At 42.4% G+C, this 16576-nt stretch overlaps 1 protein-coding gene across 1 annotated transcript; it reads left to right on the top strand.

Annotated features, from left to right (window-relative positions):
• The first annotated feature begins 575 nt into the window (after positions 1 to 575).
• LOC124690454 (ETHYLENE INSENSITIVE 3-like 5 protein) lies at positions 576 to 1895 on the top strand. Its single transcript, XM_047223840.1, has one exon. The coding sequence runs from the start codon at positions 576 to 578 to the stop codon at positions 1893 to 1895; it is 1320 nt and encodes a 439-aa protein (XP_047079796.1).
• The last annotated feature ends 14681 nt before the right edge of the window (positions 1896 to 16576 follow it).

Here is a 16576-nt window from a genome sequence, read left to right as displayed (position 1 = left end):
TTTTTTTTTTTTTTTTTGAAATGACTGCATGTGGTAGCTAGCTATGCCGGAGTTTGCCCTGCGCGTGCATGACCATGTTTTAGATTCACTTGTGAAGCTGGAGTACGTGTACGTGTAGACTGTAGACACGATTACAATTTTTTTTAACGGAACACGTACATACCCGAGGTGGCTTTTCTTGTGTGCATCACTTGGCTATGGTTGCGGCCTGCCATCGTTGAACATGCCATGCATGTGAGACCACAATGAACAGGTGAGGAAGAAACTGGCATGGCTACAACTCAGGATGTCGTTTGCTCAGATCTGTCGTGTGCCGGGCCGCAGTAGTCCCAAACCATACTCCCGAGATGACCCTAATCTAGCCACGCGTCCACGCCACGACATCACCTGCCGTCCTGCGAGCCGGCATCTTCCGATCAGGGCGCATAAATAACGGGTCGGTGCAATCCTTTCGCTCGTCATAGTTGATAGATCACTCGCTGGATGCTAATTCACGCGCTCGGAAGTAAAAGCAGAGTACGTGCGAAGTGTCTATGGATCATCAAAGCAACACCCGTCCATTTTCAGAGCCGGCCATGGAGCAGCAGGTGGACGCGCATGGCGTTGGCAGCGCCGCGTTCCGGTGCGACCTCGAGGCGCTGGAGGCGGAGCACGAACAGGAGGAGATAATCGACTACGACGCAGAGTCGGGCTCTGAATCGGTCGAGATCTCGGACCTGAAGAAGCGCATGTGGAAGGACCAGATGCGTCTCATGAAGCTCGAGAGCCGCGCCGGTGCCAGGAGGGCTCCAACCGCCGGACCGTCGTCCGGCCAGAACCAGAACCAGGAGGACACCCCCGAGGTGCGGTGCCGGCGCAAGGCGATGCTCCGGGCGCAGGACGGCGTCCTCCGGCACATGCTCAAGATGATGGAGGCCTGCAACGCGCGCGGATTCGTGTACGGGGTCATCGACGAGGCCGGCGAGCCCATGTCCGGCTCCTCCGACAGCCTCCGCGGCTGGTGGAAGGACAACGTCATCTTCGACCGCACGGGGCCCATGGCGCTGGCCGGCTCCGCGGACAGCTGCAGCCCGCTAGGGCTGGCTTCCTACCTGCACCGCCTCCAGGGCATCCAGGACAACACGCTGGGATCCGTGCTCTCCGCGCTCATCCAGCACTGCGAGCCGCCGCAGCGCAACTTCCCGCTGGAGCGCGGGCTGGCGCCGCCGTGGTGGCCGACGGGGAAGGAGCCCTGGTGGGGCACGCAGGGCGAGATGCAGGCGCACCAGGGCGCGCCACCGTACCGGAAGCCGCACGACCTCAAGAAGGCGTGGAAGATCTCCCTGCTCAGCGCGGTGATCAAGCACATGAGCCCGCGCTTCGACCAGATGCGCAAGCTCGTGTGGCAGTCCAAGCGGCTGCAGCAGAAGATGAGCGCCAAGGAGTCCGAGACCTGGTCCAAGGTGCTCCGGCAGGAGGAGGCGCTCAGCCGGCGGCTCAAGACGTCGCTCAAGATCACGGCACTTGATAACGACGATGGCTGCAGCGACGACGGGGACAGCGACGGCCTGGAAGACGTGGTGCGTGGCCCGCAAGACAAGCGCAAGTGCGACAACGTCGAGAGCGGCAGCTCAGGAGGGAAATGCCACAGACCAGGAGGCGGCAGCTGGGAGCTGGCCGCCATGCTGCCCGAACTCGAGGGCAGAGTCCTCGGCGACTGCCAGAGCCCAATCAATGAGCTCATGGAGCTCTACTACAATTGCCTGCAGGGAGACGATGCCGACGAGAAACACGACGTAGCGGTGGTACCTCCCGGAGTGCCCGCCGGATGCGACGATGTGGCGCAGCAATTCCTCTTCGATATCATCGGGAGTTGCCCGGAAGTAGACCATGTGTTGCGCTTGATGGAGGAGTGACCATGTCTTGCTGTTTATTGCGGACAAGTTGGGTATATCAGAAATTTGTAGGTTAACGAGGAGAACAGTCAAAATAGATTGTGCAGGTATAGCTTAGTTTTTTTTTTTTTTTTGCGGGTAAAACTAGATCTTTATTAAGCAAAAGGGGTTACAAGGCGCTCCAATTCCAGCTCCTGGAGAAACACAGGAGGACTAGAACCGAACGATAAAAGAGATTGGCGCTCTGTCCTTGCCCAGTTAGCAAGACAGTGACTAACCCTAACTTGCCTACAATCCACTTTTTCAAAGTTGCAAACACGAGTAGAACTAGCTAAATTCTTAATCCCTGTGATAGTATGCAGGAATGCCGAACGGTCCTGCGATGGATTCTTCAGAGCTGATATGAGTTGTGTGCAATCAGAGTCGATAAGTATTGGTAGCTGACAGTGCTGGATGGCAAGGCCTAAACCTTCAGAGCAAGTCAATAATTCGGCTTCAAAAGCTTCCTCACAAGAATTAATAAACTGGCAAGCTAAAAAAATAACTTCGCCTGTATCATCCCGCAATACCATGCTGATTCCTGCTGTGCCATCCTCTGCACGGAAAGATCCATCAATTGTTAACTTAACCCAGCCCGCCGGAGGCTTAACCCAAGGAACATCAGGTGCCTGCTCCTTAATTGGAATAGGCCTGGCTTGCGAATCTAGGAAGAGTAACGGTTGTTTCCCTTTCAGAATATGCTCGCTCCGTGGAGAGCTACTTGATATCACGAAGTGTTTTGGCGTAGTTGCACAAAAACCTCTTAGACCCTTCCACTGACGGGAGTGATTTGTCATGTGTTATTTCATTCCTTGCATACCAAGCCCTCCAGGCCACCAACAGTAAATAGTCTACCATATTGTTTGGAATCTCCATCACAATCGTTCTAAACCAAAGGGATGAGGAAACTTGAAGCTCATCAGCAGATGGTAGATGCCAACAGGTTCGGATCACATTCCATAGATTCCTGGCATGAGGACAATGACAGAGGGCATGCGCTACATCCTCCATATCAACTTCACATATTTTGCATTGTCCTGAAACCTTCATATTTCTTCTCAGTTTGTTTGTTTCCGTAGCAAGCGCATTAGACGCAGCACGCCACGCGAAGGTTTTCACCTTAGGAGGAACTGAAGAGCCCCAAATCCTCGACCAACATGGATCCTTCTCTGTCCGAGTGCTAGAGGATCTGTATGCACACTGTTCTGCTAACTCGCTAAAAGCTAGCTTGTATGCTAATCGCACTGAAAAAATACCCGAACGTTCTGGCTGCCAAGCTAAAAGATCAGAATGGCCAGCCCTTGATGGCTTGATTCTTAATATTGCCTCCACATCAATAGGAGGGTAAAAGGTTGCATGTATTAGTTGGGTATTCCATTTACCTTGAACATCCAGGAGTTCTGATACTCGCCGAAGCCTCCGATTTCTCTTAGGAGTCAAGGTTTTGCCATACTCTTGCCTTGGTAACCAGCTGTCCCTCCATATTCTTGTTCGTTCGCCATTTCCTACCCTCCAGATAAGGCCCTTTTTCAAGAGTTCCAAGCCATATGAGATGGCAGACCATGAAGATGATGGATTGCCAGTAAAAACAGTATCCATTAGCTCACCCTGAGGGTAATACCGAGCTTTCAATACACGAGAACACAAGCTGTCTGGGAAGGCAATGAGCCTCTATGCTTGGCGAGCTAAGAGAGCCTGATTCAATAGGCGCATATCACGGAAACCCATACCACCTTGCATTTTAGACCGCTGCATTGTATTCCAGTTCACCCAATGTGTCTTTCTTTTACCATGCTCAACATCCCACCAGTAGTCCCAGATGAGTTTGGTGAGATCATCACAAACCGAGAAAGGTAGCTTAAACACCCCCATGACGTATGCGAGAACAGCTTGCGCTATGGCCTTGATCAAAACGTCACGTGCACTTTGTGAGTGTAGACTATCACCCCAATCCATCAAAAGTTTGCATAAACGTGATTTTAGATTGACAAATCGTCCTTTATGCATTCTTCCATCCGGTGTTTGTAATCCAAGGTACTTCTCTTCAAACTAGGGATTTAGAATTTGCAAAATAGATTGGACTTCATTTTGAGTACCCTGTGGACAAGCAGCACCAAAAATGATAGAACATTTGGCAGCATTAATAAGTTGCCTCGTACCATTAGCATCTCCTCCATAACAAGCTTAACTCGCAACGCCTCATCTCTAGATGCCCGAAAGAACAACAATGTGTCATCAGCAAAAAGAAGATGTGAAATCCCAGGGGCACTACGACACACTTTAACCGGTGATATACCATTATTTTCCACTTCTCTACTCAGGAGAGCGGATAGACCATCAGCCACGAACAAGAATAGGAAGGGAGAGAGGGGATCCCCCTCTCTTAGTCCGCGTGTAGGAGTAAATGCTTCCAATAAGGTTCCATTGAATTTGACTGGATATATCACCGTGGTAACACATGCCATTATCCATTGTATCCACTGATGAGAGAAACCCATTTTATGAATAGTAGACTCCAAGAAAGACCAATCTACTATGTCATAAGCTTTGGATAAATCCAATTTATAGGCGCAAATTGTTGCAGATGTACCATGTTCCAAAAAGTGCAAGCACTCGAAAGCCAAGAGTGCATTATCGGTGATCATCCGTCTTGGAACAAAGGTGTTTTGATTTTCAGATATTATATCACCAAGGAGAGGATGAATTCTGTTAACGAGACATTTTTTTTAGAAACACAGTACAAACGTAGGCGCTCACATACACACGCATACACTCACCCCTATGAACGCACACACGCACACCCTATCCCTATGAGCACCTCCGAAATACTGAGCCGGCAGATTGGATCTTGAAATTAACGAAGTCACCACAGACGCCTCGCTGTCGACGGGAACGTCGCCTCCCACTGAATGAATATTCCGCCTTTATAAGACACACAGATGTCAAACCTGGGGTTTGAACTCTGGTGGACTGGGGGTACAACCACCCTCCTACCTCAGGTTGGTTCTCTGTTAACGAGACATTTTGAGACCACCTTGTAAAGAACATTGCGATAGTTAAGCAGATATCACGACAGTTTCTAAACGTAAGAATTTAATCATCAAGAACTGTTCTCGTTTGGTTTTCGTCATTTCATTTCATTCCGTACAAATGAATTAAATTCAACCTTCCAGCAGGATTTTATTTCATTTGAATTGAGATTCCAATACCAAATTACTTGTTTGGCTGCCATACAGATTTGTAATTCAAATGAATTCCATACGGGGCTTTGCTCCCATTTCAGAAAGAAAAAATATATCCATATGGAATTGCTACATGATAAAAACATGTTCTTTCCAAAAGAAAAGATACATGTCAACTTGAGATGAATTGCGACACATAATATTTCACAACTTCTTTGACTCACTCAAAAATTATCTCAACATCCACAACTACAAATGCCATGTTCGAGTCCATGAAACCTGCTCGAGCTAACCACCTCCAGTCTCCAACGCTGGTTGCGGGGCACCGAGCGAACACACCTGACCCTGATCCTCCGGTCATTCTCACAATCAACAGCACTACCTCTATTCCAAACTATAAGATGTTTTGGTAGGCTAAAACAACCTACCAAAACGGCTTATATCTTAAAACGGATGTAAGTAGTACCTATTAGCAGAACTTGAAACAACGCTAGAGAGATCCGTGAACATCTTGACAAAGTGAAAACTGGGTAAACAAGTTCAGGCCTAACACCTAGTTCAGGAAATGAGCAAAAGTGCACTAGGACTACGGTGACACTTCAACGCACTCCGATTGCATCCAAGCAACAAGCTACACTGCAAAATAGATGAGAGTTCATATGAATAGGCAGACACTAGTAGACAGAACGCAGACACTTGATGGTACTACATCCAGGGACGAAGTACACCAGCTCAACTGAACACCTCCAGCTCTAAATGGAAGCCTGCAAAAACAACAAAGTACACTGAGCACATGAGAATCAGGCTGGAGGAAATGCAGGCCATACTCTTAAAAATTCACTTGGTTTTATCCAGCTATCACCTATCAGAACGCTGGAAGGATGTGCTGTAAACATGAAACCTAGCACATGTTTTAACTTATATTTGGTAGGTAGTCTTGGTAGCACTTCAACCCTTCATCATCAAACAACTATAGAGCAAACTCGTCAAACTGTCCAATTACGAGGAAACAAATGTACAGGAACTTAATGCTAGCACAGACTAGCTAGCTTTGCTAATCCAGCAGAAAATAGATGAACTTAATGCTTTATTATGCTCCTTGACCTTGTTGTTGCCATGGGCATGCTGATGTAGCTATCAAGCAACCTGTTGCTGCTCTAGTTGACTTTTTTTTTTGCGAGTTACTCTAGTTGACTAATTGTTTTCCCAGTTTTGATGTTAGGTACCATCTGGACCTATGACGATGACAAGCAGCATCAATGGCACCATTTAAGGGTGCCAGGTATTGTGCAGTACTACTGTGTCATGGTAGACTAAAAGCATTGTAAGAACTTGGTGCACAAAGATATAATTAGCATTTAATCATGCTCGAGTCTAACTTCAAAGTTTGATCAACGCATGTTATGTGCAGGCTGACTACTGACAAATAATAATCATAAAGAGTGATAATGGTTACTTACGGAAAAAAAAGAATTTCTAATGGATTTCAATTCTCTCAGATGGTACTCCATGGGTGCAGAGGATGTATAAAATATGCTGAACTTTTACATCTTGCTTCTTGCCACATATAATTTTGACGAACATTAGATGCTTCGGTAGTAATGACTGATCCATTGATTTCGTCTCTGAACAATTGATATTTCTGTAGCAAACAAAATATTTTGCTGAAGTCAGCAAAAGGTAGATGGTAACTTCAAAGATAGGCTATCCTAAGTAGATACATATACCTCATATTTTTTAATATCAAGCTGAAGCGTAAGTGTCTCTAGAAGTGGTGAATGCTGGAGAAAGTAAACCATTCCAGTTAAGTTATCAGCCAGACACCAATCATTGAGCAACAATGTTTTCAGCTTGCTGAATATAGGGCACCATTTCAATTCCATTCCGAAAACAGAATGCTGGAAAAATGAAGAGGGTTACGCAAAAATTCAAGATGAAGTGCATGATGCTTTCTGAGATATAAAAGTAGATGTTTTGAAAACTTTCAGCTGATTCTTACTTTTTACAATAACTAGCATGGTGGCCCTCGCAAATGCGAGGGCATCATCTTTATTTTTCTAAGAGAGAAGAGAATCATACCGATCTAATGTAAAAATTATCCTGAAAATACGTTTATTGAACTTTTCCATTTACAGCAAGCCATGACGAATAATACATTTATATTCAAAATTCCTACTAAATAAGTATCACCTATGCAGAAAATATATTTTCTATGATTGTACGTTTTTTATCTTGTTTATTTATAGTTATGAATATCTATTATTTCTTTCCTATACTAAAAATGAGGGTCTTCTAGATTGATGATTAAATGTTTTGGTTTTGGGAGAACTTCTGCTATCTGTATCCTTCCTCTACCATAGTGCGCTTTTATACCATGTTTTAATTTTAAAGTATGCTTACTTTCGTTATATGGATAGTTAATATTATGCTGAAGAATTCACCATGATCTACTTAGGCGCACTTATGAATATCTGTCGGTTGGGGTGCACTACTAAATTTCTCAATTCGACTCGTTGCCACATATTTTTCATTTCATGAAAAAGATTGGGTCATCAGTACCCCTTTTAAATTGTATTGTACTTTTAGTGGATATTTGGGAAATGTGCAAATTTACATATTGAGGTGGATTAATGTTCTGCGTTTTTTAAAGAAAAATATACGTGTAGGATCTCTCTTTCCTCGTTGGAGTTTGTAAGGATATGATTTTGATTTATGTTAGCGTGGAATTTTAAGTTTTTCCTTTGTAAAGTGAGATGCATGACCAGAAGAATCTTTCATAGATAAACCTAGTGATTTCTTAGACTCCAAAATTCTCCTCGTGTTGAACCTCCCCTCTGTCATTTCCCGTTCCATAAAAGAACTCATTTAAATCTTTGTCATGTATCTTTCACCTTTCGGGCTTAGAGATGTGAGAGAGGCACCAATAATCTTCCCAGTGTAGTTTAGCTATGCCATTAAAGTTTATGCTTTCTCAATTGTTACCTTCTAATGTACAATCATGTCGCTACTTCGCTCCTATCATGTGGAATCGGTAGTAGCCTTCTTTTCGTTAGCGACTATTTGAGTCATAGGTTTTTTGTTACATTTTTACAATTACTTCTTTGACTCCCGAATTCACCTCATGTTGAAACTCCTCTCTGTCATTTCCCGTTCTGTAAAAGAACTCATTTAAATCTTTGTCATGTATCCTTCACCATTAAGGCTTAGAGATGTGAGAGAGGCATCATTAAATTTTATGCTTTCTCAATTGTTACCTTCTAATGTACAATCATGTTGCTTCTAATGTACAATCATCTGACTACTGACAAATAATAATCATAAAGAGTGATAATGGTTACTTACGGAAAAAAAGAATTTCTAATGGATTTCAATTCTCTCAGATGGTACTCCATGGGTGCAGAGGATGTATAAAATATGCTGAACTTTTACATCTTGCTTCTTGCCACATATAATTTTGACGAACATTAGATGCTTCGGTAGTAATGACTGATCCATTGAGTTACAGCCTTGTTCCCTTGATTTACAACCTTGTTCCCTTGAGTTATTGCGTTCGTCTCTGAACAATTGATATTTCTGTAGCAAACAAAATATTTTGCTGAAGTCAGCAAAAGGTAGATGGTAACTTCAAAGATAGGCTATCCTAAGTAGATACATATACCTCATATTTTTTAATATCAAGCTGAAGCGTAAGTGTCTCTAGAAGTGGTGAATGCTGGAGAAAGTAAACCATTCCAGTTAAGTTATCAGCCAGACACCAATCATTGAGCAACAATGTTTTCAGCTTGCTGAATATAGGGCACCATTTCAATTCCATTCCGAAAACAGAATGCTGGAAAAATGAAGAGGGTTACGCAAAAATTTAAGATGAAGTGCATGATGCTTTCTGAGATATAAAAGTAGATGTTTTGAAAACTTTCAGCTGATTCTTACTTTTTACAATAACTAGCATGGTGGCCCTCGCAAATGCGAGGGCATCATCTTTATTTTTCTAAGAGAGAAGAGAATCATACCGATCTAATGTAAAAATTATCCTGAAAATACGTTTATTGAACTTTTCCATTTACAGCAAGCCATGACGAATAATACATTTATATTCAAAATTCCTACTAAATAAGTATCACCTATGCAGAAAATATATTTTCTATGATTGTACGTTTTTTTATCTTGTTTATTTATAGTTATGAATATCTATTATTTCTTTCCTATACTAAAAATGAGGGTCTTCTAGATTGATGATTAAATGTTTTGGTTTTGGGAGAACTTCTGCTATCTGTATCCTTCCTCTACCATAGTGCGCTTTTATACCATGTTTTAATTTTAAAGTATGCTTACTTTCGTTATATGGATAGTTAATATTATGCTGAAGAATTCACCATGATCTACTTAGGCGCACTTATGAATATCTGTCGGTTGGGGTGCACTACTAAATTTCTCAATTCGACTCGTTGCCACATATTTTTCATTTCATGAAAAAGATTGGGTCATCAGTACCCCTTTTAAATTGTATTGTACTTTTAGTGGATATTTGGGAAATGTGCAAATTTACATATTGAGGTGGATTAATGTTATGCGTTTTTTAAAGAAAAATATGCGTGTAGGATCTCTCTTTCCTCGTTGGAGTTTGTAAGGATATGATTTTGATTTATGTTAGCGTGGAATTTTAAGTTTTTCCTTTGTAAAGTGAGATGCATGACCAGAAGAATCTTTCATAGATAAACCTAGTGATTTCTTAGACTCCAAAATTCTCCTCGTGTTGAACCTCCCCTCTGTCATTTCCCGTTCCATAAAAGAACTCATTTAAATCTTTGTCATGTATCTTTCACCTTCGGGCTTAGAGATGTGAGAGAGGCACCAATAATCTTCCCAGTGTAGTTTAGCTATGCCATTAAAGTTTATGCTTTCTCAATTGTTACCTTCTAATGTACAATCATGTCGCTACTTCGCTCCTATCATGTGGAATCGGTAGCAGCCTTCTTTTCGTTAGCGACTATTTGAGTCATAGGTTTTTTGTTACATTTTTACAATTACTTCTTTGACTCCCGAATTCACCTCATGTTGAAACTCCTCTCTGTCATTTCCCGTTCTGTAAAAGAACTCATTTAAATCTTTGTCATGTCTCCTTCACCATTAAGGCTTAGAGATGTGAGAGAGGCATCATTAAATTTTATGCTTTCTCAATTGTTACCTTCTAATGTACAATCATGTTGCTTCTAATGTACAATCATGTTGCGACTTTGCTCCTATCATGTGGAATCGGTAGCAGCCTTTTTTTCGTTAGCAACTATTTGAGTCATAGGTTTTTCGTTACATTTTTAGCGAGTATGAACGATTGACCTTCTCTAAATTTGTACACAAAGAACATTCCATATCATTTACAACTCTCAAAATTAATCTTTTGTTTGTACAAATACAGTTCTGGAGAATTCCATGAACTAAAATCTTGTGTTTTACTATTATATTTTTAACCTTCAAAATTAAAGATGTTATAATTATTAATAGATATTTCTCCTGTTTTAACATAAGAACCGCAACTATATCTAGATACGAATAGATCTATAACCAAAATACGTCTAGATATATTCATATTTAGAAAAATTACGATAATGAAGGAGTACCACACATGTGTGTTAACCATGGCAAAATTTAATACAGATTCAATTTAGTCAAACTAATATTTCATTAATATTCTACGACAGTGCTTTAAGTAGATGGCTTTTTTATTTTTCATGCCTGATTTTGTGGAGAGCTAGTTTGACTCTGTACAAATGAAATACGACAGTGCTTTAACATGGTTTTTTTAATTTTGCATGCATGGCTTTGTGGAGAGCTAGTTTGACTCTGTACAGATGAAAAAGAAATAGAACTGGCCAAACCGTACAACGTTAGACTTCTAACTAACGGATCCATGGCAACTGGCCGTCCGGACTCCTTTTTGAGTTTTTTTTTTCACGTGAGATATTTTTTTTAGTTCTAATAGCCAACAACTACGGGCCAGTCCATGACGTTTGTTCCAACCGGAAATAGTCCGTATGCACCACCTATTGCATATATGTGTCAGGTTGTACGTGTCAATATTTTACGTAACTTTTCATAGCTTTAAATCTTAACCGTCATAATTAAACATCCGTATTTTGCTTTTAGTATATAATAGATAGATAATTAAGGTTTATCAGTTACCGAGATTTATATCCCAATATGTACTCTGCAAGTTTCTGGTTTACTCATGAACATGGCTTGCAAAGTGATCTCAATCCTACATGTTTAAATAGTTACATGACTAAAATATCAAGTAGCTGTATGCATAATGTACTGCCATTCTCACAAAACCATCTGTAGCAGACACGTTCATAATGTGCTTGTTCAATATGTTGATACTGATAGATAAATAACAGGATACAAACATGCACAATATCTAGCAGGTGAGAAATAGCAACAGGAGTTACCAAAAGTGTGAGAATACCTGAATACCTGATAATAGGGTGTTATTAACTCTAAGTTAGTAGCACTGGACAAGCCTTGAAGGACCACAGAAAAGCTTTCTTGAGCATACTGCTCACAATCAGTAGACTCATCAACAGATGCTGTTACCAGCGACGGCATACCATCCAGAAAAAGAGGCAAACCATGATCTTGATCTAGTTTCAAGCTAATGAGATTTGGGGCAGAAATACGAGATCGGATATCATAGTCAAAAAACCCGTCTTTGATTTTAAGATGGCGCAATGATTGGGACAAGATATTCCCAGAGATGCCGCAACTTGACATTTCCAACTCATCTAGCACCGGACAGCTCGAAAAATCCAGAGAGCCATCAAAATGGATAGATATAAGCTCTACCCTCTTCAGGTGCGAAGAGACCAGAGCCAGGTTTGTTGTCGACGAAGCACCTTCAACTCGTAGCACGCAAACTTCATGCAACAAAGCATACCGGATCCACGGCTCAATGCGTGGGAATGCCATCTCTTGGTCGTCTTCGCACCAAGGATATCCGTTGTCGTCCTCGTAGAACCTATGCTGCTTCCCATAGCTGGAATAGATGTGGCATTCATTCAGAGCTGTTGGGGTGCGGAGGCGCAGCAGTTCGTTGACGAACCTGATCTGCATGCCGCCCGATTCAGCGGGGTCCTCGTAGGCGAACTGGCCTAGGGGGTCGTCCTTGATGCGCAGTGCAGGCACGGACTTCCAGAGCGCACGCCAGCGCTTAACGAGCACACATGTTTGCACGGCATTGCGCGAAGGCAGGAAGGACATGAGGTACCTTAGGACGTCGTCCGGGAGGGCGCTGATGAGGTCCACGCCGCCGGCCACGTCCGCTTCCATGTTCCCTGCGTCGTCAGTCTTGACAGACATTCGGTCGAACAGGTTGGCTGCGCCAGAGATAAAAGGTTGTTGGGCACGGTCAGAGCCGGGCGACAGCGTCCGGCGAGACGAAGAAGACAACAATCCAAGTTACCAGCTCACGTCTAGCCGCCGACACAAGGACCGCTTGCTCCTCCTCGACGGTGGCGCTGGCGCACTGCCGCTTCTTCTTCTCCGAGCCCAGCAAAAGGCGAGCTCTCCCTCAAGCAATCTCACCTCTCAATCAAGCCTGCGCCTGTCTGTCCTCCATGTATGGCATCGCGGCATGGCAAAAGCTTTTCTAGCGGAACCGGTAACTACCGGACCTCCCTGAACCAATCGGGAGCTGCCACCTCCTCCGTTACTCACTAGGTATTTCCTTGTATTGGCTCCTTTTTCATCTTTGATGCGTTTTGTGCTATACCTGGACCCACCACGTTTTGACCCATTCAGTTTTCTCTTCACATCTAGGACCCACACACGTTGTTGGTTCAGTTGCAATAATAATCGCCCTCCGTTGCCTGTGATAAACGAGACAATCTCGCCACCCCTCACCCAGCAGCAAGTGCATCCGTCCTAGTTTGCAATAATTTTTACAATCTTTCCGAATGAATTCTGATAATAAGTAAAGTCATGTTTTTGTTAGAGCTAATTACATCTCGGGTACAACAACTTGCACCTCATGTGCAAATTAGTACATTAAGTTGCGTAACGGAAAGCCGGAGTACATCAACTTGTAAATCCGAATCAGATTAGTACCAGCCAATCGGGCTCTGCCGCGTGTGATGACACTGCTCTGGTCTCAGAATCTTTGCCAAACCCCCCTACTTATTTTGAACACTATGTTGGGGTCTTTGTTGCATCAGTCAACAGAACACGGCCGTGATAGTGAAATTGATTCTCCAATCCCCAAGCATAACCCTAGGCGACGGCGACAGCGACGGCGGACTGTGAGCGGATGGCGACGGCTTAGATGGTGAGCGGAGACGGCGTCGGCAACGAGGGTAGCAGCGTCAAGCAGGGCAACGAGGACGAGCAAGCCACATCATGGAACATGAGCGACGAGAACCCCAACTCGGTGGCCGCGTCGTCGGCGGTGGCGGAAGAAGCGACGACGTGGAGTGCACTAAGGCGACGGCGATGAGCAACGGGACGGCGACGAGCAATGCACATCCTGGAACATCGGTGAGATTGCATTGACGATAGTCAGGTTAACTTGGAATTCATCTGTTCGTAATTTCTTCTAATTCATTTTTTTTCGTTTATTTAGGTGAAATTGAAGCTTCCTGTTGTTGAGGAATTGCAGTACAGCTGGTTAAGAAAATAGCTAAAACGTGGTCGAAGTTGCAAGCAGTCAAGTCAGCTAAGAAGTAATTTCAGAGAATGTGCATGGAGGAGATGAGGAGACAGAAGAGGGAGATGATCATCCTTACGTCAATAGTAGCTTTTGTAGTCTTCGTCTTCGGTCTTCTATACAGTTACTGCTTTGCTACCGAGGGAGTTTGTGTGAGGAGAGACAGTAGAGACAGTAGAGCATTTTCTAGTTAATGTTCTGATGAGGTGTATTGATGTAGTGTTGCTGTATTTGGTATGAGCTGATGAATAAATGCAAACACTTTTGGTGAATAAATATGTGGAGAAATGGAATACCTTTTGCTCAGTACATACATGGAGAAATTTGAAGAAATTTTCTTGGATAATAACCAGAACATATAACAAAAGAAGAGACAGTAATTCGAGGTAAAACACTGCCATTTAAACTGCATGCAGAAAATAAGAACAATTATCTGAAGCTTAGAGAGCAAGAGCTGGAGCTCATCATGTGAAGCATCGAATGGGCTAAAAGGGCAGGGTCTTCACACATACTGATGCTGATCGCCTGATGCAGTAAAACTGAAGATGGGCAATCCAATTGGATGCAGATCTCCCTGAAGAATATTCAACTGGAAAGCCAGCTCCAACCATAGTTAGTAATATATACAGCTAACAAAAAGCACTATATTTTGTATCACTTCTAGGATATGAGCCTCGTACATTATATATGCTGGTTTTGTTTCAACATCCGACTGTCTCAGAAATCAGTATCATGGTTCTATTCCAATCTGCTAAGCTATGAGCGGTACAAACTGCAGCTCCAACAGTATGTACATGCCTTCTTACATATTCCTCCTTTTGTTTCCAGTATATTTTTTGAAATCATGATTTTAATTTTTCTTTAAAAATATATATAGAAGATGTCCAGTTTGTTTTGTTCACACATATTCCAGTTATTTTTTTATTTAAAAATAGGTATAGTTTGTTTCAGATTTTTCATAAAATATCTTCAATTATGGTTCACACATATTCCAGTAATTGTTTTATAAAAATAGGTTTAGTTTGTTTCAATTTTTCACAAAATATCACAGAAGTATGGCACATGGCACATATTTTGCTGAATTTTGTGGCATACCTAGTGAATCTAAGCTTGTTTCAGGAATCAAATATATGCGAGCACCTCAAATAAAACGAAAAGATTTGGTGTAGGTATGGATTCGGTAACATTTTGCCATCACAGAAGTATGGCACATGTTACATATATTCACTGAATTTTGTGTCATGCCTACTAAATCTAATTAAGTATCATAAATTAAATATTTCGATTATAGACACCACTGTTATATGTTTATCCAATAAAACTAACAAGATATGTTTCAAGAATGATTTTAGGTATCAAAGAAGCTCCACAAAATAATTTCTCAATCTGGGATTTTTTTCTATTGGATTTTGACAAGGATTTTTGAACTAGGGCATCCCTTTTTGGTATATGTTCCAAATATCTCTTAGAAATACATCGCCTTTATGTAGAACACATTTTCCACGGATTGTTCACACATCACAATCATTTCATTGCAGATTTGTAAGAGGTATTTTTAAAACATGGCAAAACTTTGAAAATGTGCAAAATCTTGATGAAATATACTTGATGTCACGGCATGATCTGTAGTAAATTTTAACCAGGTTTTGTTTCTATGATTTATAGATCACGTTTCAAATATCAGATAGGTTTGGAAATAACTTGGCAATTATTGCAATGAAATATCTCACAGTTACACAAATTTCCCAGTTTCGGTGGAAAAAACTAAAATATTTTCTTTGTATTCCATGAGTCAATTCCACTAAAACTAAGATATGATTATAGTCTGTGCTCAGTAATATTTTTGGCATCAAAGAGAGATGGCATATTTCAGATATTAGAAGACTGGGTCATACCAAATACAAAGCCAATTTCGTTTTAGAAAATAATTTTATTTATTGCAGATATGGGTATTATATCAACAAAGTATAGGATACACTATTTTGATATTGGAGACATCTGTTTACAATCCATATTGGTTAGATCACCATTTCATTGCAAACACAAAAAGAACCATTCGATGGATTAGCAACCACGAAAATAACAATAACTTCTCAATCAAGAGATTATTCGATTTGGCAATGATTTCTCAATCTGGGCCATTACACAAAGGTATCAAAAAATAAAATAAGAGTAGGGAATTGGATGTAGTAGATTTGACATGAACAGATGACTACAATTCAGATCGAATCAAAGATAAGCACCACCAAAATCATTCTTCGGATCTGCATCCAATCAGATGGAAAGAATGTTATCGCTAGATCGAGAAAATGAATCACAAACCTAGCCTGCACATGAACAGCTTCCTCTTCCTCCGGTGGCTCTCGCCGAGAAGGCCAGTGCGCTGCGCTACTGCTCGAAGCCTTGCAGCCACGATACGGTGCACCGGCGCTAGTAGACGAAGAAGGGGGCGGCGGAGGAGTCAGAGATTGACAGTGACCTCGTGCTCGTGCGCGGCGCCGCCGTCCCGGCTGCAGCCTCGGCTCCGTTCCGGAGAAGCCCTCTCTTTCCCCACCGCTGCAGGTCGCGCTCCGCCTGTCCGCCGGAGCGCCGGCGTCATCTCTCTCGCCGCTGCAGCGCTTTTTGTGGATCGAGATTCAGACACTGAGAGAGAGGGAGAGAGAACGTATCTGCTCGATGGTGTTATGACTGCTGGGAGTAGTATTGTACCTATGTAGACGTCAAATGTCAGTCAATACGAATAAACACCTGCATATACAGTTAAAGTATGCCCGAATCTCCCAGCAGAA

This window comes from Lolium rigidum, chromosome 2, assembly GCF_022539505.1.
Source record: "Lolium rigidum isolate FL_2022 chromosome 2, APGP_CSIRO_Lrig_0.1, whole genome shotgun sequence".
Lineage (NCBI taxonomy): Eukaryota > Viridiplantae > Streptophyta > Magnoliopsida > Poales > Poaceae > Lolium > Lolium rigidum.
This window is presented reverse-complemented; position numbering and strand designations above follow the sequence as displayed.

Coding starts and splice junctions, on each gene's coding strand:
- LOC124690454 (XM_047223840.1), top strand. CDS start 576: ATGGAGCAGCAGGTGGACGCGCATGGCGTTGGCAGCGCCGCGTTCCGG.